This window comes from Centruroides sculpturatus, unplaced genomic scaffold (genome assembly GCF_000671375.1).
Source record: "Centruroides sculpturatus isolate CEXI.00-Female unplaced genomic scaffold, Cexi_2.0 scaffold980, whole genome shotgun sequence".
Classification (NCBI taxonomy): domain Eukaryota; kingdom Metazoa; phylum Arthropoda; class Arachnida; order Scorpiones; family Buthidae; genus Centruroides; species Centruroides sculpturatus.
This window is the reverse complement of record NW_019385128.1, coordinates 122602-141835: the sequence shown is the minus strand read 5'-3', so window position 1 is coordinate 141835 and position 19234 is coordinate 122602. Positions and strand designations below refer to the sequence as shown.

The following is a 19234-nucleotide window of genomic DNA, read 5'->3' as shown; positions in this document are numbered from 1 at the left end:
ACCAATCATCATACCTAAGAATTCCTCAGATCCAGAACATATCAAATTGGCAGCATTTCGATCATGGATTACAAGGGCTTACACACATTGTACCAGCATATATGACACTTATAAAGAATTGGAGTATATACGGAGCATAGCTGAGCAACAGGGATACGGAAGAAAGGCAATCGATGCACTGATAACAAGGATGCAAAAACGGAACCGGCAACAAAGAGCAACTGAACTAAGGGAAAGAATTGTAATTAATTACCATCCGTCTCTAAATAAAATTATTAAGAAAGTTGCCAGAAATAGGAATGTAAAAATAATTTATAGACGTAATCCTACAGTGTATAAGCTTCTAAGAAATGATAAGAAAAGATATGAACGTAATAGCATGACAGGAGTGTACTCGATACCTATGAAGGACCATAGATTTAACTCCGACCTAATATATATAGAAGCAACTATGCGGAACCTGAAGAAAAGGATTGATGAGCACAAATACTCAGTAAATAGGAGCCTTGATAGCATGGTCCTCGCAGTGTTTGCAAAGCAACAAGGAATTGAAGTATACTGGGATCAGGCCGCAATTATTAAACCTACAAGATCAATACAAGTGGTGAAACACCTGGAATAAGTTGAAATACACAAGGCGCATACTTGTGTATTTCAACCGCGCAGTGCATCAACTACAGAGATGCCGAAAGTTTATCAACAGCCTGGAAGTCCTTTTATGATAACATAGATTAACTATTGCAACCGCGTAGGCAGCGTTATTAATTGTTTTTATAATATTAATTGATATATAATGTTGTTATTTTTAATTACTTAGGTTTAATCTATACGTTTTATAAGTACGCGCATGCGCTTTAGCGTTAAATTTTTTTGTATTTTTTCGAATACTTTATTTGTTATATAGTTCGAATTTTGAACTGATGATGATTGATTCAAATGATCAAAAACGTTTTTCAACGCATTAAAAGTGTGCTGGAATAGAGAAAGGTGTTTGTTTATTTTTATTTTGAATGGAGGTATATTTTTCCATGCATTAGGGAAAGTGTCATCATCCTTAAAGCCAATGGCCTTTTTTGTCAAAACTGCCTTTTATATCTCCATCAGTTCAAGATAGCAGAGTTGTGTTTATTAATGTTCAATGGAAAATCCTGGACTTGTACAAATGGACCTACACATTGGTATCCATGATATGTGATGAGAGGGTGGTGGAGTAGAGGCTCTTAGATATGTACGAATAGTGTTCCTTTGAGTAGAAGCCAATTTGTCTGCTAGTGGCTCTCACATACTCCAACTCTTTGTTGAATCTCTGGTCTGTGAAGGGGATGGAGCAGTAAATGTTGCCATTCATTTAAAATGGATGAAAATGCTTGCTTTTCAAGTGAATGGTACTTTTGATGGTTCTTAGATTATTGATTTGGGTACTCTTAGAATGGGTTAAATTTTACAATCCTACAATCTCTTCTACATCATACTTACTTCTGCTCCTCATACAAGATCTTGTTTGTGAATGTTGTGTGTTTGAAATTTGCATATTGAAACACTGATTGTATTGGGTTGAACTGAAAGTTCGTTTGGGTATTTACATAAGCGGCTCAGTCATGCTTATCAAGTTTTAACTTGTTTAGGTTAACATTACGAATATTTGCATATTTATTATGTAAGTTTAATTATAGCTATTTTTTAAAATTTTCTTATCTTTTAACTTTTAAGGAAAAAAAAAAAAAAACACATTAAAATAGAAGATAAAATGATGCATTTTCGACATCTCATGCTCTATTATTTCTGAAAAGGAAAAAATGCGACAAAAACTCAAAAAAAGATATGTGCTGTTATATGGGGAGGATGCAGTTACTGACTGAACAAGCCTGAAATTCTTTCAAAATTCAGGAGGGATATTTTTCTCTTGAAGATGCACCTCGGTCAGGTTGGCCTTCAACCATAGATGAGTCCATAACAACTTTAATTCAAAATGATCAGCATAAAACAACACGAGAGATAGCTGACATCTTAAAAATATCCCAAACATCTGTTGTCAGACATTTGTCTAGCCTTAGATGCACTTCCTGTTATGATGTTTGGGTTCCCCATCAATTAAGTGAATGGAACCTTATTAAGTGTGTTTCTATGTGTGATTCACTTTTAAAATGCAACGAAGACGATCCCTTTTTAAAGCAATTAATAACAGATGAAAAATGGATCGTTTACAACAATATTCAATGCAAGAAATCTTGGAGTAAGCCAGGTGATCCTCCAGTGCCACAACCTAAAGCTGGTTTGCATCCCAGAAAAGTAATGATTTCAGTTTGGTGGGACTGGAAAGGAGTTCTTTATTATGAGCTTTTACCTAACAACCAAACAATTAATTCCAATAAACATTGTCTCCAACTGGATGAACTAAAGGTTGCAGTGCATCAAAAATGTCCAGAACTTGCAAATCAATAGTGAGTGGTATTCCATCATGATAACGCAAGACTGCATATATCATTAAACGTCCACCAAAACCTCTAGACTTAACTGGGATGTTTTGAGTCACCCTATATATGTATATTGTTCTCTCAAACTATCAACTTTTTCATTCATTGCAGAATAATTTAAATGGCATAGAATTTCAATCTTTAGAAGGTATCAAAACTCACATTGATAATTTCTTCAATCAGAAACTCACCCAATTCCACACAGATGGAATTATGAAACTATCCGTCAGATGGTGTAAAGTTATCAAACAGAAGGGTGAATACATAGTGGATTAAAAATTTTTATTTATTTATTTCAAAACAGTATATTTTATTTCTTTCTAAAAACCAAATGAACTTTCGGTTCAACCCAATACATCATTTGTTACTGCACATGCATGGTGGCATGATTCAATTGTGTTTCAATTTAGTTTTCCAAGGCATTTGTATGTGAGAGTTTAATTTTTCTATTAGTGATATTTTCAAAAAAATAACAATTATGGATATTTATTAGCATTTATGCACAACTGTTGATATTATCATGATGTTGCGAGGAAAATATAAGGAATTATGCCTAAATGAGAGGATTTCTTCTGATGTAAAATTCACTGTGAAAATGGGTCTTTTGCCTTCCAATATTTGTGAAAAATGTAAAAGGATGAGGTCCTTGAAACTGCAAGTCAGTATGAAATATCTTGTTGATCGTTGTTCTAAATGCAGCTAAATATCAACCGAATGCTGAAAATCTATTGGGCTAGTTTAAGGCTAATCTACAGCCAAATTTGTTACGTAATTCATTTAGTAATTAGCCTTAAACTAGCCTGATAGATTTTCGGCGTTCGGTTGGTATTTAGCTATATTATATATCGGGTATTATATATACATTTGGTGATCCACCAAATGTATATATATTTTGTCTTTAGTATTAAACTTAATATTAAGTTTCCTAAGTCTTTTGTCTATGAACTTTCTCGAACTTTCTAACGGTCTTTCCTCCCTGATGGTGGTAAAAACGTTTCTGAGTAATACAACGGAAAACAAGGGTGTGGAAGAGACCCCGAGGCAAGTCAGAGAGAAGAGGGACATTCTGAAGCTAGCGTTCGAAGGAGACAGACAGGTAGAGAAGGAAGTCCTGGTCGTCGAAACCGGAGAGAAACTGAATGATCTGAGAACGTTGGGAGAGAGAAATAACGGAAGAGATGAAAGGAAGAAAAATCAGCAAAAGTCTTTACCTGCATACTAGCGAAGTATAAAGGAAGGAAGGAAGGAAGGAAGGAAGGAAATACGGGTACCCCACCAGCAATTTTGTCTTGTTCTTATTAATCTAAAATCTTAATTTTAACTCTTTCATTCTATATTTCTTCATTAGTATATAAGTTAGGTTAAGGTAGGTTAAGAAAAATCTTGCATTGTCACGAAAAAAACCGTGTCACTCCCTTGTACCAATAGAAGTATACGTTACGGAAATCATATATATTGGAGTTGGGATCCGAAAGAACTTTGTATATGTAAAACTGCACGAGCCGACAATAAAAACTTTTATTGTAGACAACTTTCATTGTATTGTTCGTCCACGTGCTCACCACAATGGTAACAGCTGAAAATTATGACTTAAAACTTTTGTTACATTTTTTTTTGATAATTGATAATATAAAATATACTTTTAAAAGATACCATTAATTCTAAAATGAGTATATTATAGCTCTTTCCTTGATAAAATCAAAAATCAACTAATAGCAATGCTTTAACAGAATCAATAAGAAAGATTAAAATGCTCTTGTGAGTGCTTTTCAGTAGCAAGCCAATTTTCAGGTAAGAAATGTTCAAATTTGTTGTCACAGCATCCATTACTANTCATCTGGAAACCATTAAACGCAATGTTTCCTCTTATCAATTGAGCAAATTTTTTAAGGCATGTAATGATGTTTGTCTTCATAATCTGACAAGTTTGAAAATAGGTGGAATAGGTAAGACTTTCAAAATAGATGAGATAATAATTTGTTAAAGGAAGTAAGTATGAGAAAGGAAGGAAAATAAAAGGAACCTGTTGGGTTGTGGGAGGTGTATATTTTGTCACTCACATTAATGAAGGTTTGAAGAGACTTTAAGGTGGGTTATATATAAGTTTGTTATCCTGAAACTATGTCTAAGTGGTATCCTGATGAGTGGAAAGATATTTACATATAGACAATTTGGAGGGTCACAAAATTGGACATAAAACAGTCAAACACACTGAGCATTTTGTTCATCATGAAACTGGAATTCATACTCAAAGGATAGAATGTTTGTGGTCATATCTAAAGGACCGTAAAAATGTTCCTAAGCATTTTGTTGAAGAACCGTCAGATTCATATTTGTATTCTTTTATATACAAGAAGTTGATGAAATGGTCTGACTTTAGTCCAGGCAAAAGGGTGCACAATATATTACAGCATAAACTAAATGTGTATCCTGGTTATGGAAGGCAACAAGTTTGGAAGGAGCCAGAATGAGTGCTTGCAGCACTAAAAGGCAAAGAGAGGAAGGCCAAAGATGATGATCCTCTGGAAGGCACTTCTACTGCATTTTTAACAGTTTGACAAATGGTTATGAGTCATATGGTAAGTGTATTTCAAGTGTTTTTTGTTTTCCTTTTTATTTTAATTATTCATAGTTTAAACATATATGTAAAATTAGGTGTGCTTTTTTGTTTTAAGAAAATGTGCTGTATCCATGGTTAGAATGAGGTCATGTGATCTAGAGCCCAAATGGATACTCTCGGTCACTCACGTTACCTTCTCTTTGTCTAGGTCTCATATGTACACCAGAAGTGACTTGTGACATAGGAGAGATTGTAGGATTTTAAACTCTAATCTCACAATGATTATCTATTTTGTGAAATAATAGGAATTATAAAAAAAACTTTTCAGACATGAAAATTATACAATAACCATACAATACATCTGCTGGAATTTAAGGTAACTCTACAGACTAACATTTTTGAACATGTTGAACACCATTCTTCATATTTTTACAGTTCAAATTCCAAAATACAAATGTCATAACCAAAATTTGAATTAAAAAATATATACACTACACAGAACGTAAATCATCAGGCATTCCAATAGCAATTTAAATAAAATCTTAAATTCTAAACCACAAATATTTCACACACAATCAACCTTCAACAACTACCAATTCTACAACCATCGAATGCAGTAAAAACTTCTTTATTCAAATGTTTTCAATCATCAAACATTCTTCTCCAGGAAATTACATTCTAAAAGAATGAACATCTGACAGTTTTCTCTTCATTCAACATTTACATAAAATTCTTTTCAGTTCACACTTTTGTATTTTGAAATGCAATCTCCACATTTTCAAAAGGTTCTCAAGTAGTGGAGTTGATACAATGTCCTGTTTTTAAGGACTAATAACTATCAATTTTTTTCTAGCATATACAGTTGAACTTTGAAGGTAAAAATTATATACAGTTGACCCCCCCATAACACTGTTGATAATCCCATTTTATATGAATTCCATGTTGTACGAGTCGCTTAGATTTACACATACATGTGCCGGGCTATGAACGGCTCACGTATTTGTAAAATCTAAGTGACTCATACAACATGGAATTCATATAAAACGGAATTATCAACAGTGTTATGGGGGGGCAACTGTATACAGTCAGGTTACTATAGCAAATGAATGTTATAATAAACAGTTATCATCAGTACAATCAGAATGCTACAATAAATGTTAAAGAATACTTTTGGTTGATGAAGCACCTCGTGCATGTCATGTCAAGGCCCTCCTGCTATGACTACAGCCTCAGTTGCCATCTTTGTTAACAGATTAATTTAACCTTACATACAATATCAGTTATTAATCAGTTAGCAATTAATTCTATTATATAATTTCAGCTATGAGCCAGCAAAATAGAGTGAAAATGCTAATTAACTTAGACATTAAAAGTGATATTTCCAAGCAAGAAAATGAAAAAGTGTGGGAGATCTAAAACCTGAATATGGTATAATCAAATCAATGATCAGTACAATTTACAAAAAGAAAAAAAAAGGAGCACAGGTTCTGAAAGGACTCTCTAAGTTAAGCAGTAATATCAAGAAATGGAAACTCTATTAGTGTGGATTAATGAAAAACAAATGGCAGCTGATAGTGTCAATATGATGATTTGTGAAAATGTCAATTAATTATTTAAAGAACTTCACACTATGGCTTCTAGTACAAGAACTGATATTGGAAAGGAGTTTTTGGCACCAAGGAGTAGTTTACTGGATTTAAGAAAAGGATTACAAAGTGTTGTGAGATGTGGTGGAGCCTTAAAGCAGACAGGGACACTGCTGAGCACCATTGAGAAATTTTAAAAAATAATTGGGGAGGGAAGAATTGTTTCCCAATAGGTGTTTAATTGCAACAAAAATTGGCATTTTATAGAAGAGAATGTCTTCCAGAACATATATCACAAAGGAAGTGACCATCTTGCCAGACTATAAGTCAATGAAAAGCTGGTTTACATTCCTCTTTTTGCCAATATTTTGGAATATTGCAAGGTCAAACTACTGTTGATATACCATTTAGAGAATCCCAGAGCTATTAAAAACATCAGGAAAAATTGGAGTTTTGTGACATTCTAATCAGAGGTGTTTTTTCTGACTGGGTGACTAAGGTGTTTGGTCCTCACTGTCTGTTATTAGTTCAGGGAGAAGGATCTTCCACTGAAGATTCTTTTGGCCACAAATAATTCTCCAGTCCACCCTCCTAATTTAATGAAAGATTTACCAGATGAGTTCAGTTTCATCAAGATCTACTCCTTGCTACCAAATACAATGCCTATCCTCTAGCCCAGTGATTCTCAAACTTTTTCGATCCACCGCCCCCTTTGTTCCATAAAGTTATACCCAACGCCCCCTAACTCATTTTCTCTTGTGTGAGAAAAGGATTGGAAATATTCTTAGGAAAACTTTTCTATGAATCTCACACTTTGTGCCCTTACTGTACATTGTTCTCATCATCTGGAAACCATTAAACGCAATGTTTCCTCTTATCAGCCCCAATTTTGCCTTTGGTCACCGTTCAATACCCTGCCTCTATCATAGATCTATTCATCGTGCCAGAAGGGGGCGTTATTGCTTACTTTGAGAAACGCTGAGCTAAAATAAAAGTCAATGTGTTAGAAATATTCAAGTTGTGACCTTCAATAAAAAATAAAAAATATATAAAATGTCAACATTTTATATATATTCCGTCGAATTTTTATATATAGAATTTGTCTGCCGTCGCCCCTCTATATTTCCTTAACGCCCCCCAATTCTCTTTGAGTCTTCTACTGCCCCCCTGAAAGCCTCCAGTGCCCACAAGGGGGCGTTATCGCCCACTTTGAGAAACGCTGCTCTAGCCTATGAACCAGCAGACAACTGAAAATTATAAAAAATTCTACACTAAGACACTGTTCAGAAAATGTTTTAAGGCCACATCTTCCAGTGATGTGATTTTTGAAAACTATTTCCATATTAGCTTGTTTCCATTCACTTTACTTCTGTTCACATTCATTTATGAACAATAAATATTAACCTTATATATTGACATCTAAACTTATGATTGCTATTCATGCAGAAGTTTCTGAAATAACATTTATGTCTTGTAGAAATAAGTCAAACTTATTTATTATTTTATTTCATATGTCTTTGGTAACAAATAATAGTAAAGTATAATATCAAAAAATGCAAAACAACAAATCTGGCAGAACAAACTGTCTCTTAGCAGTACTTTACTGCCAAAAGTAGTACATCTGGTCACTAGTATGGCTGATTTTATATATTTATTAAACATATCATTTAGTCAGAAAATTCTTAAACACAAACATATACATCAAATATATACATAAACAGCATGTAAATAAAATAACAATTATTTCTGTAGCTATGTTCTGACCTTGGTCCAGCATAAGATTTGGAAAAACTTGTATTTTGTAATTCAACAAGTCCAAGTCAAATATAGATTTCAAAGTCCAAGTTGGGGTTAAAATATGTCAGTTTCTGTTTATTGCATTATAGTATCTGTGATATATTCAAACGACAGAAAGAAAATTAACACTGACATGCACAAAAAACACCTTCCTCACTTACTCTAGCATCAAATGTTATGGCCGCATTTAGAGACCGTCCTCAAGTAAAAAAGGCTGATCCATTGATCAATGAATCAGCCTGCTTTACTTGAGGAAGGTCTCTAAATGTGCCCAAAACATTTATAATTTAGAATAAATGATGCTGAAGTAAATAAGGAAGGTGTTTTTTGTGCCTGTCAGTGTCAATTATGAACAGTTCTAGTATATTAATTAATTAAACAAAAAAAAAAATTTTATTTTTTCAAAACCGCAATGCAGCGTAATAATCAACACTTGGCATAACTCATTCGTTTATTTCAGTTTTTGTTGAGACACGTTCTTATTGGCATAACTCATTCGTTTATTTCAGTTTTTGTTGAGACACGTTCTTACACATGTTTCGAGCTTCATTTTGCCCCTCCTCAGTCAACTAGAAACATATAAAACCAACTTTATACACTGTGTATAAAGTTGGTTTTATATGTTTTATGAAATAAATGAATGAGTTATGCCAAGTGTTGATTATTACACTGCATTGCAGTTTTGAAAAAATAATATAAAGATACAACACGGTTTCAAAATATGAAAAAAAAAATCTATATAATTTTTAACAAAGTCCAAATAAAGTGAAGGTGATGGGTAATATGGCAATCTTTTCAGCTTACTGGCATTTAAACCTTCTTATAGTGTGATAACACCTAAACTATTTGGAAGAGTGAAAGTACACAAACCAGGTTAGCCACTCAGACCTGTATTTGAGAAAAAGTAAGCACCAACAATTACTATGGAAAGTAAATTACATGAGACACTAAGTGTTTTAAATATTGCTTCCCATTATATTGTAAAAAGCCCAATATTGTTCATTTCAACACTTTCACAGATTGAAGTAGAGGAGGAAGATGTTATCACTCATGGATTATGCTATTGTCTTCCCTTCTATTAAAATACAAACAGCTGTAGCATTAACTAAAGAGATAATTTGCAAAAAAATGCATAATAAGAATTGACATATTTAAAATAATAGTAGATTTCTTATACATTATATCATCCAACTTATATTTCAGCTAGAATAAAGAATTTTATAAACAAGAAGTGGGAATGCCAATGGGATCACCAGCATCAGGAGTCTTAGCAGAAATAGTGGTAAATTAACTGGAAGCACAGATAGGAAAGAAATATGATAGTGACATGAAACTAATGTTGATGATCTAATCATTATTTGGAACAATGAACACTCAGTAAAAAGATGACCAAGACAAAACCTTTCTCACTTGTTTCTAGCCTTTTATACACGTGTATAAATGTTTTCGCAAAAAACATATAACATCCAGATAGTAATTAAAACATTGACAGTGTACCTGAAGAAGGCCCATTAAGAAGTCCAAAAATGTTCATACTCATGTATAAAAGGCTAGAAACAAGTGAGAAAGATTTTGTCTTGGTCATCTTAAAATAGTTCTAGCTCCAAATGTATGGAAACTCGGTAGAAAAATTCATCAAGGCAATTAACAGCAATAAAGTGGTCATTACTCTCAAAATGGATCAAAAAAGCTCATTGAAAGTAAAATTTTTAGACATAACAGAATTTGTAGCAAAAAAAAACAATAGTGAACCAAAGTGTAAAGGAAGCCAGATACCATCAGTTCATATATTCACTGGTACTCTAATGACATTATAGCTCATAAATTGGAAGCAGTGTTGGGCAAAACTATAGCATGAATTTTAACACCATTAGCAAAAAAACATATAACATCCAGATAGTAATTAAAACATTACCTTGATCATACATATAAGTAGAACAGACAAGGAGGTGAAAGAAGTAAAAAAGCTGGGAATCTATGCAAGTGGATTAAGCAAAGCAAGTAATGAATTTTTATACACAGGATCAACTTATACATCTGTGAATTTCAGGGTTAAAGAGCATTTCAAATCCATTACCTGATACCTGTGAATTTTAACACAATGGGCCATACAGAAAGAAGTGGAAGTAGGTTGGAAACAAACTTAGAAGCTGGTACGGCATAAAGAACATAAGGATTATGGGCCAATGTTTCGTTTACACATTAAAAAAGCATTAAATTATCATCTTTAATGCACAGAACTAAATAGAAATGAACATCAGATGGAACAGAATACTGAAAACAAGAAATTGGGAGGATATAATTAAACATTTACAAGACAGAAAAATGAGAGAGTCAGTTTAATGTAAGAAAAAGTAAAATTTAATACTTTTAGCTGTTGAGAAGCAAAGTTAATACTTGCACGCATGGAGTTTGTTTTTACAAATTTAAAACAAAAATGTATAGTTTTAAATATCATTCAATCCTGAAAAATAGTTGAAAAGTTCAAATTTAGTTTGAACAGTGAATGATATTCATTAGAAAGCTAAAGCAGTCCTAATACAGGATGAAAATATTCCTTCATGGTAAATTTAAACAGCTGGCTACCTGAAATAAACATTTAATATAGATAATATGAAAATTTTTAAAAAATCTGCTAGTTGATTGTGAACAGATGTGGAAAGTAAAAACCACGCATGTATTGTATGGATGATTCTGCCAAAATATTGCTGTTTGAATTGCGTTGATTCCACACTTTCTTGATAATTGTAAAACAGGCTTAATAAATGCTTTAAACAATACAGTAAGTTTGCACTGCTGGCATTGTCTTACTTTAATTATATGCCAAATGAATTACTTTGTTAAAAATTTTTAAATTACTTTGGCAGGTGCTTTTATTGTCAGGAATCAATAAAACTATAATTTTCACTAACTGTAGGTCGTATTTACTTATCCCACTTATCATATGCTACTTAGTTATTATTATCAGTATAAGCAAATTACAGTAAGAATACGCAGATTCTATTATATTATAAATAGTAGAACGTATGTAAATATTTACACAGACATTTTTTAAATTTGTAATTTATAATAAAGCATTTATTTTAAAAATTTAAAATTTAATTACAGTAGAGCATCATTTATCCGAATCAATTGAGGACTGAGGTTGTTCGGATAACTTATTTTTCGGATAACCGATTATGTATGAAAAAATATATTTACTTATCCCGTGTTGAAATTTTTCTCCGATGCGTGTGTCGTTTTGCGTTGAATTTTCGCCGATGTTAAGCCTAACATATACTTTTTAAAATAATAATCGTGGCTATTGTATCGTTAAAAATTATTTTTTTATTTTTTACAAACAAAATAAATATATTGAAAAACATAAAAACAAAAAAAAAATATACTTTAGAAGTTGATCTAGTATCAAAAACGTTCAATTCAGCATGACACACAATCCTCAGAAAAGCACCATACAAAAGTGCCAATGCTGCCAGCTAAAACACACACCAACAAAAAAATATTGGAGTAGCCCAAGATATAGCCAAAGATTGCAGCGCCACAGCACTAGCGAAAATTAAAATTTGCCGACTGGAATGCTTTCGGATAATCAACGTTTCGGATAACCGACTTTCGGATAAACGACGCTCTACTGTATATGAAATTCAAATGTTATTTTAATTAATACATATTCAGTTAAGTTGAATTTATATGTATATATAGAAATTAAAAAGAGATGATAAAATACACATCTTTTTATTTGATTATTGATAATTGACAAGAGATAAATGTATGAGAATAAACTGTCAAATTATAGTGTTATATAATATATATGTTAAATACATTTAAATACAGTGTTTTTATTTATTTCTTTTAGTATAAATACTCTGTTATTCATATTAACATTTCATATTCATTGTTATTTCTAATTTTTATACATCTAGTGAAAAATAAAATCCTTAAATGTTCTTTTCATTTTAAATTTTTTAACAGTAAACTTTCTATTATAAATTATAATTTCTAATGAAATACTTCAAGTAAATATGCATAATACAAATGAAAGTAATGATAAAATATATCTACATTTTTTTTTGTGTGTAGATTTTCATTAAATTCTACAACTTATCAATTATAACTATTCAACATATTTAACATTCTAACAAAAAAGTTTTTTACTCATGGGTTGTACCCCTGGTACGTCACATCACTTTCCAATGTCATATACATTACTTAGGGTTGCTACATGACAGAAATGAAATAACACATTATTCAAAAATTCAATATTAAATTTTATTTGAAATTTAACAATATGATTTTTATACGATAGTACAAATAATTATTTTGGTTGTTATTGTTACATTAAATTACATTTTAATTAACAATTTTTGGATTAAATCTTAAAAGAATAGAACTTACTTTCCTTCAGTTAGAAATCGTTTCATTGGATGGCCAATTTTTACCAATAATTTTAAGTAGAAAACTTGTGAACTTTTTTATGAAACTTATTTTCTATTCAAGATAATTTCCATTCAAATTCAGCAGTATACCAATTCAATCGTTTTCTTGATGTTCCACATTGAATATACAGTATGCACTGTATATTCTGTACTTTTGTGACATTTCCATCTATTTGTGCATACACCAACACGACACATACATTTGTTTTGTTATGCTCGTATTTTCAATTTTTTTTAACTCTAAATATAACTTCATTATAATGGCTTTCTTGCAAAAGCTTTCAAAATATAATATAATATACCACATTCCTGCAGAATACAAACATCAACTTCAGATGCTGACAAAACTTGAATGACTTATCCATTCTCAACAACATGTTCCATAAACACAAATTCTCAGCCAAAGAAAAATTTACATATTAATACATAATATTAAACATTGAATGGTATGTTTGAGATCTTAAAAAACAGTTATCCTGAATGTATTCACGAAAATATATTCTTAAATGTTATTAAAACAAATTAACCTTAATTAAAACTTTGATTTGTGTGAAATCGAGTTAATTCATTTGGTCAACCATAAAAATTCGTCTACGTTGTTTTGTAAGCGATGTTTCAGAGCATAATGATGTAAGAATGGAAAGTGAGACATGACTTGATGAAGTATAACCCATAAGTATCAAAGATTCTCTTTTACTGTTTCATTTTTGTTTTAAGTTTTGTTTAATTTAAAGTAATTATAACCTTGTGAGAAAAAAAACTAAGTGAAGATGTAAGCTAAGATTTTAGTTTTTGCAATTTTTCTCTTGACGTGGCCAGCTAGTTAATGAACCACTTCCTGAAAGTAATCATAGTATTTCATTTTCGGACTTATTCTTACTCTTTGTAGCTTCAGTTAGAATGACTAAGCTTCAATAAAATTTTCAATGTTATTACTTTTCCAAATTATATAAAATTTTATCTAAATATTGAATCAAATCCAATGAATATTCACATAACTCAACAACACAATAGTTTGATAGTCATTACTTCAACATTGGTTGTCAATTTATTGTCACAATTATAACATATTATTTACATACAATATATTTAATTACAAAGAAAAAGGTGAATTAAGTTTTAGATGTATTAATAAATAAAAACTTTTCTACTTACCTGCATCTGTAAATAATCTCTCTTCCACTTGGGCACTTCACATTAGATTCAGTTATTTCTTATTGCCAAGTGAACTTGTTAAACTAGATGAGAATTTTTCTTATTTCTCATTTTATAAAATGCTTGAAAGTTTCTATGATCCTATTACAATTCCATGACAGCAGAAAAATAGTTATGATCAATATTGTTTCTGTTGTGTGGATGCAACCAATATTTCTTTTGTCCCTTACAGATGAACTGCCATATAGTGGCAATGTTATTCTTGTCCAAAGACATTTTAAAACTAAATAAAAAATTAAAATTATTTAGTTGATTTAGTTTGAGAATGATACTGTGATTGGTTTCATTCATTTCATTGACTAAATTGCATGAAATTTGTTGGAAAAATTGGTGCATGGCTCAATGAAAATTATTTTTCGCTTAACTGTTTTTCCCTTTTTTTTTTTTTTTTAAAGATGAATAAAACTACATTATTAAATTGACATTACATAATTATTGGTTTAGAATCTTCGAAATTACTATTTTGATTCATTCATACAGGAACTAAACCAGTAATTCCAAAATTCATAATGGTAGTTGAATTCATAAGCATAATTAAAAAAATAATAATAATAAAATATTTGAAAAACTGATAAAAAACGAATTTACATATTAACAATTTTTTATATTTTATTTTATTTTACTATTAATAGTAATTAAATAATAAAAGATCAATTTAAAACGAAAATATTGACTTAGTAAATATAAAGAAAGAGAGAAAACAGAAATTTAATTATTTAACAAAGAGAAAATGTCTATATTCTTTATATTTTGTATCTGATTTTATTAATTTTCTATTTAAGAATAATTTTTATCAAATGTTGTGTTTCATAAATAAAGAGAATTGTAAAAATAAATGGATGTTTGCAAAACACTAAATACATAATATTTTTAAGTATATTCATAGGTATATGTATATTGCATAATCATTAAATTATCCGGAAACTGGTGGAAATTTCAGAATATATTCATCGTTTTCTGAAAAGTCTACCATTTATATTCTATCATCTTATAATTATTTAAATTTAAGACATTTGAATGCTTCAGTGAGTTGCGGTATTTCCGCAATGTATTGAAAAACCTATTACATGTTATAGAACTGTATTGCAAATTAATTAAATAGGAAAATAATATAAATAAAATTAACTATTTACGTGAAAATCAAATGCATTTATTTTTCAAAATGTTTTCAGCATATTATCTTAAGATAATAAGTAGTAATAATAATAATCTTAAATGTAATTTTACTAGAAAATTTGATTTTCAAAATATATTTTGCCTATTAAATTAAACTGATTAAAGAATATCTTAGCTGAATTCATGAATCCAATATGCAAACAGTTTGTTAATGAATAATAATGACACACACCGAAAATATTTAAGTAAAAGTAATGGGCCAAAAGATTTTTGTATTTTTAATTCATCTTTTAATTTTAAACAATTAACAACAACTTTATACAACTATCTAATTTTAATAAGTAAAGAAATTTAAGACTTATTTCATAAGACTTTAAAACCCATATTCCATGCTTGAAGATATTTATACACGAAACGAAATGCCATCATCTGAAAGTTACAGATTATTCCAGTCATTGATTTCTCCAAAATATTCATTATAAAGAAATAAGTGTAAAAGAAAAATGATAACTTGAGATTAATAATAATCATATCCAGATCAGGAAATAAAATCTGATTTTGTTATGTAATATTGTCAGGATTACTAAATTAATTAATTTAATAAATATATGCTGTTTTTTTTAAATTATACTGTTCTAAAATGCATATCTGAAAATTATTTTCAACATAATCATTAATTATGCTAGAATTCCTTATGAAAACAATGACCTAAAAATCATTTTATGCTGTGATTTTGTGCACATTATTTCTAAGATCTGAATCCATCATAAAATTAGATTTCCTGATTCTTCTTTCCATTAATATAATTATGTAAACTATTAAACTGAAGCCTCAATCAGCTTAAATATCTGTACAAAATCCTTTACTATATTTTCTTTATTCTATCTTTAATTGAGTATATAAATAATGTATCATTATGACTCATATTAAAAAGGAAAATTTAAGCTATTATAAAATGCAGAATAATTTTAAAACACTATTTAATATATGAAGTTTGGCATTTTTGATTTTAAACAGATCAATAAGCCCTATAATGGTTTTAATACAATAAGCCATAGCCTGATTTTAATAGCCAAATGTGTCTATAAACAGATTATTTTAAATCAGTTATTAACATTTATAAATTAGCTTAATTCCAGTCTAAAAATAATCACAGCTTTATAAATTTGAGTCTTCCTTTGGCTCAATCTTTTCTATAATTTAAATTATTTAATTAAAATTCAAAATGATTGATCTTAGCATGAGATAATGATTTAACTGTCTATCTTTAGACTTAAAGACTTATTTTATACGATTTAACTATTTAATTATTAATTAAGTTAATTAATTAATTTAATTTTAGTCCAAAAATAATCCAGTTTTTTAAATGTTTGATTCAACAGGGAAGGTAAAAAGTTCCAATTCAGGTAATTGCCAACAACGAAAGGTCTGTCACGAATGTGTACACTTTTATTAATGAAACTAATTCATTGTATTAAAATACTCTTCAATATTAGTTTTTAAACAGTTTTAATTATAAAATGTGATTTGCAAACTTATGTTTTCTGATCTGTTTATTTACTAAAATATCTAAATGATCAAAAGACAAAAAGAGTTTAACGAAAAAAAAAATTGTACATACCGTACATACATAAATATATATATAAAACAAACAAAATCCTATCTTAAAAATATCAGGAAAGATCTACACTCCTGTAGATGAATGAAAAGAAAATTGCAATAAAATATACATTTGTATACATACAATTAAATAATTTTTTAATAAATGTTCTTGAAATAAATTTTGATTAATGTTTCTAGTTTGATTAAAAAATAATTAGAAGTGTTAATCAAAATTACGATAAAATATTGTTTGTTACACGATATAAAACGAGAAATTGTTTTAAATTTAACAGTGATGTCAGGATATTTTTTTCATTTTCGGTTGAAAACAATTTTCTTTAAATTTTTCAGTTTTAATTTTATTTGAATCAATCTGTGCAGAATGTTCAAGAAAATTTAAATTATCGTATTTCAGTACAGATATTATTTTGTAAGAGAAAAACTGAATATACATTATAACTTTTTTTTAAGCAGTTAAAATTTTTCATTTAATAAATTGATGATGTATCACATTTATATTAACATGATATCAAATTATGGAATTAAGAAAGTAAAAAATCAGACATTGTTTAATAGCACAAGGAATTTGAATATGAATAATTTTAATAAAAAAAGTAACAAAGTAAAATAAAGAGCATTTTATTAGATTAACTTTATATAGGGTGGTCAAAAAGTCATTATCTAACTATATAACAAATGATAAAAGAGATGTACAGTGACTTTTTGATCATCCTGTGTTATAGAACAAATCTATTATGGAAGAAATTGCACTATTTGATAATTTGAATATATCATTTTTTTGGACAATATGACTATAAAGAAGCTAAAAAATTATTTGAAAATGAAATATATTTTTTTTTTATTACTTTTCTGTGTGTAAAATAACAACAACTTATAAGCGATACAATAAAAATGAAAATGAAAATTACACTAAAGAATGTGGCAAGATATATATTCAGATAATGATTTATCATCATTATTAATTTATGATTTAATCAGAAAAATGATGAAAATATACAGAGTAAATAATATACAATGGTTTAAAATCTTTTGATGGAAATGAGGCTATCTTATAAAATAAATTCCTTTCATAATTATGTAATTTTGAAATTTTAAATTACTACTCAGATTATCAAATAATGAATGCATTGGTTTTATATGTATGTACATCTTTCTGCATTTTTATGTCTTACTAAACATTCAACAACAAAAAAAATAATAATAATAATTCAAAAAATTTAATTGTATTCAATTTAAAAAAGTAATACTAAATTTTACAAAAGAATTTTAAAAATATTTTCTTTGTCAAAAACATTTTATTTTAATGCAGAAGGAATTACAGAAACAAAAGCTGAAGAAAATAAATACGATTAACATTTACCTCTTTCCCTCAGTTCTTTAAGTGTTGATGCCATGACAGCCTTCCTTTTTTGTCTGTCACAGCTCCATACTTTGTATGGGCGCTGTTTTGACTCCTATAAAATATGATATAATCTTAAATTTTAAAAGGCATATTGTTTAAGAAAATTAATTCTAATAATTATTTTTAAAGTTTAGTTTTCATTTCCTTTATTATTTTCATTTTCTATTATTACAAAAATTATAACAATAAATGTTCAACATATTAATGTTCCAATTATGATACTTCAATAGTGTTACAAAAACAGTTGGTAGGATTGTAAATTATTATTACTAAAATAGTCAAAATATTGTAATATATTTGTATGATTAAAGTTTTAAATTTATAAACTGATTTATAAAAACCCAGACTGATCAAATTATAGAAACAGATGGATTATTAGGACTATTTTGCTTAAAGATTGATAATTGACAGGTGAAAAACTGTAACTAAAAATAAACAAACTCTTTACATTAGGAAATCCCTTTAACAATATTTTAATCCTTTTGACTAACATTTTTAAATTGCATCATATCTTCACATTGTCAGTCCAATCTTTGTTTCTAGAGCTATTAATTTAGATATAACCATACCAGTCATTCCCTGTGCACGACTTTAGCACCCATGGCCTTCCACAGCTCAACCAGCTATTCTTTTAGTCTCAGCATGATGTGTGTATATATATATGTGTGTGTGTGTGTGTGTGTGTGTTGTAGTTGATGCAGAGTATGGTAGCAAGGTAAAGAAATGAACAGCTTGGTTGGTCCCTAGGAGTGCACCACAATATTCTCAACAACACTTTCCCTCATTCCAAGTGGATGCTTACTAAGTTACAGACTAAGGTGTAATAATGAATGTGACCTTGATACATGACTTATAAAATTTACTTCACATTTAAAAGTCTTAGCATGTTTTGGGCAGTGTAAGCCTTTTATTAAAAGAGTGGCAGATATCTTATTTGTTGGAATAAATGCAATGTTTATTCTTTCTCGTTCAATGCATTCACGTACGAAATGATGTCTTATGTCTATGTGTTTGCTCCATGAGTG

The 19234-nt window shown here is 29.3% G+C and overlaps 1 protein-coding gene across 4 annotated transcripts in view; it reads right to left on the bottom strand.

Annotated features, from left to right (window-relative positions):
- LOC111635172 overlaps nucleotides 1–18339 on the bottom strand; it is a 94824-nt gene extending 76485 nt beyond the window's left edge. The window contains exon 1 of one of the 4 annotated variants that reach the window (XM_023380057.1): nucleotides 18168–18339. In XM_023380057.1, the coding sequence (XP_023235825.1) occupies nucleotides 18168–18201 (34 nt within the window). In that variant the 5' untranslated portion in view covers nucleotides 18202–18339. The remainder of the gene's footprint in view (nucleotides 1–18167) is intronic. The other 3 variants (XM_023380056.1, XM_023380058.1, XM_023380060.1) reach the window with 3 other exon arrangements.
- Between the last annotated feature and the right edge of the window lie 895 nt (nucleotides 18340–19234).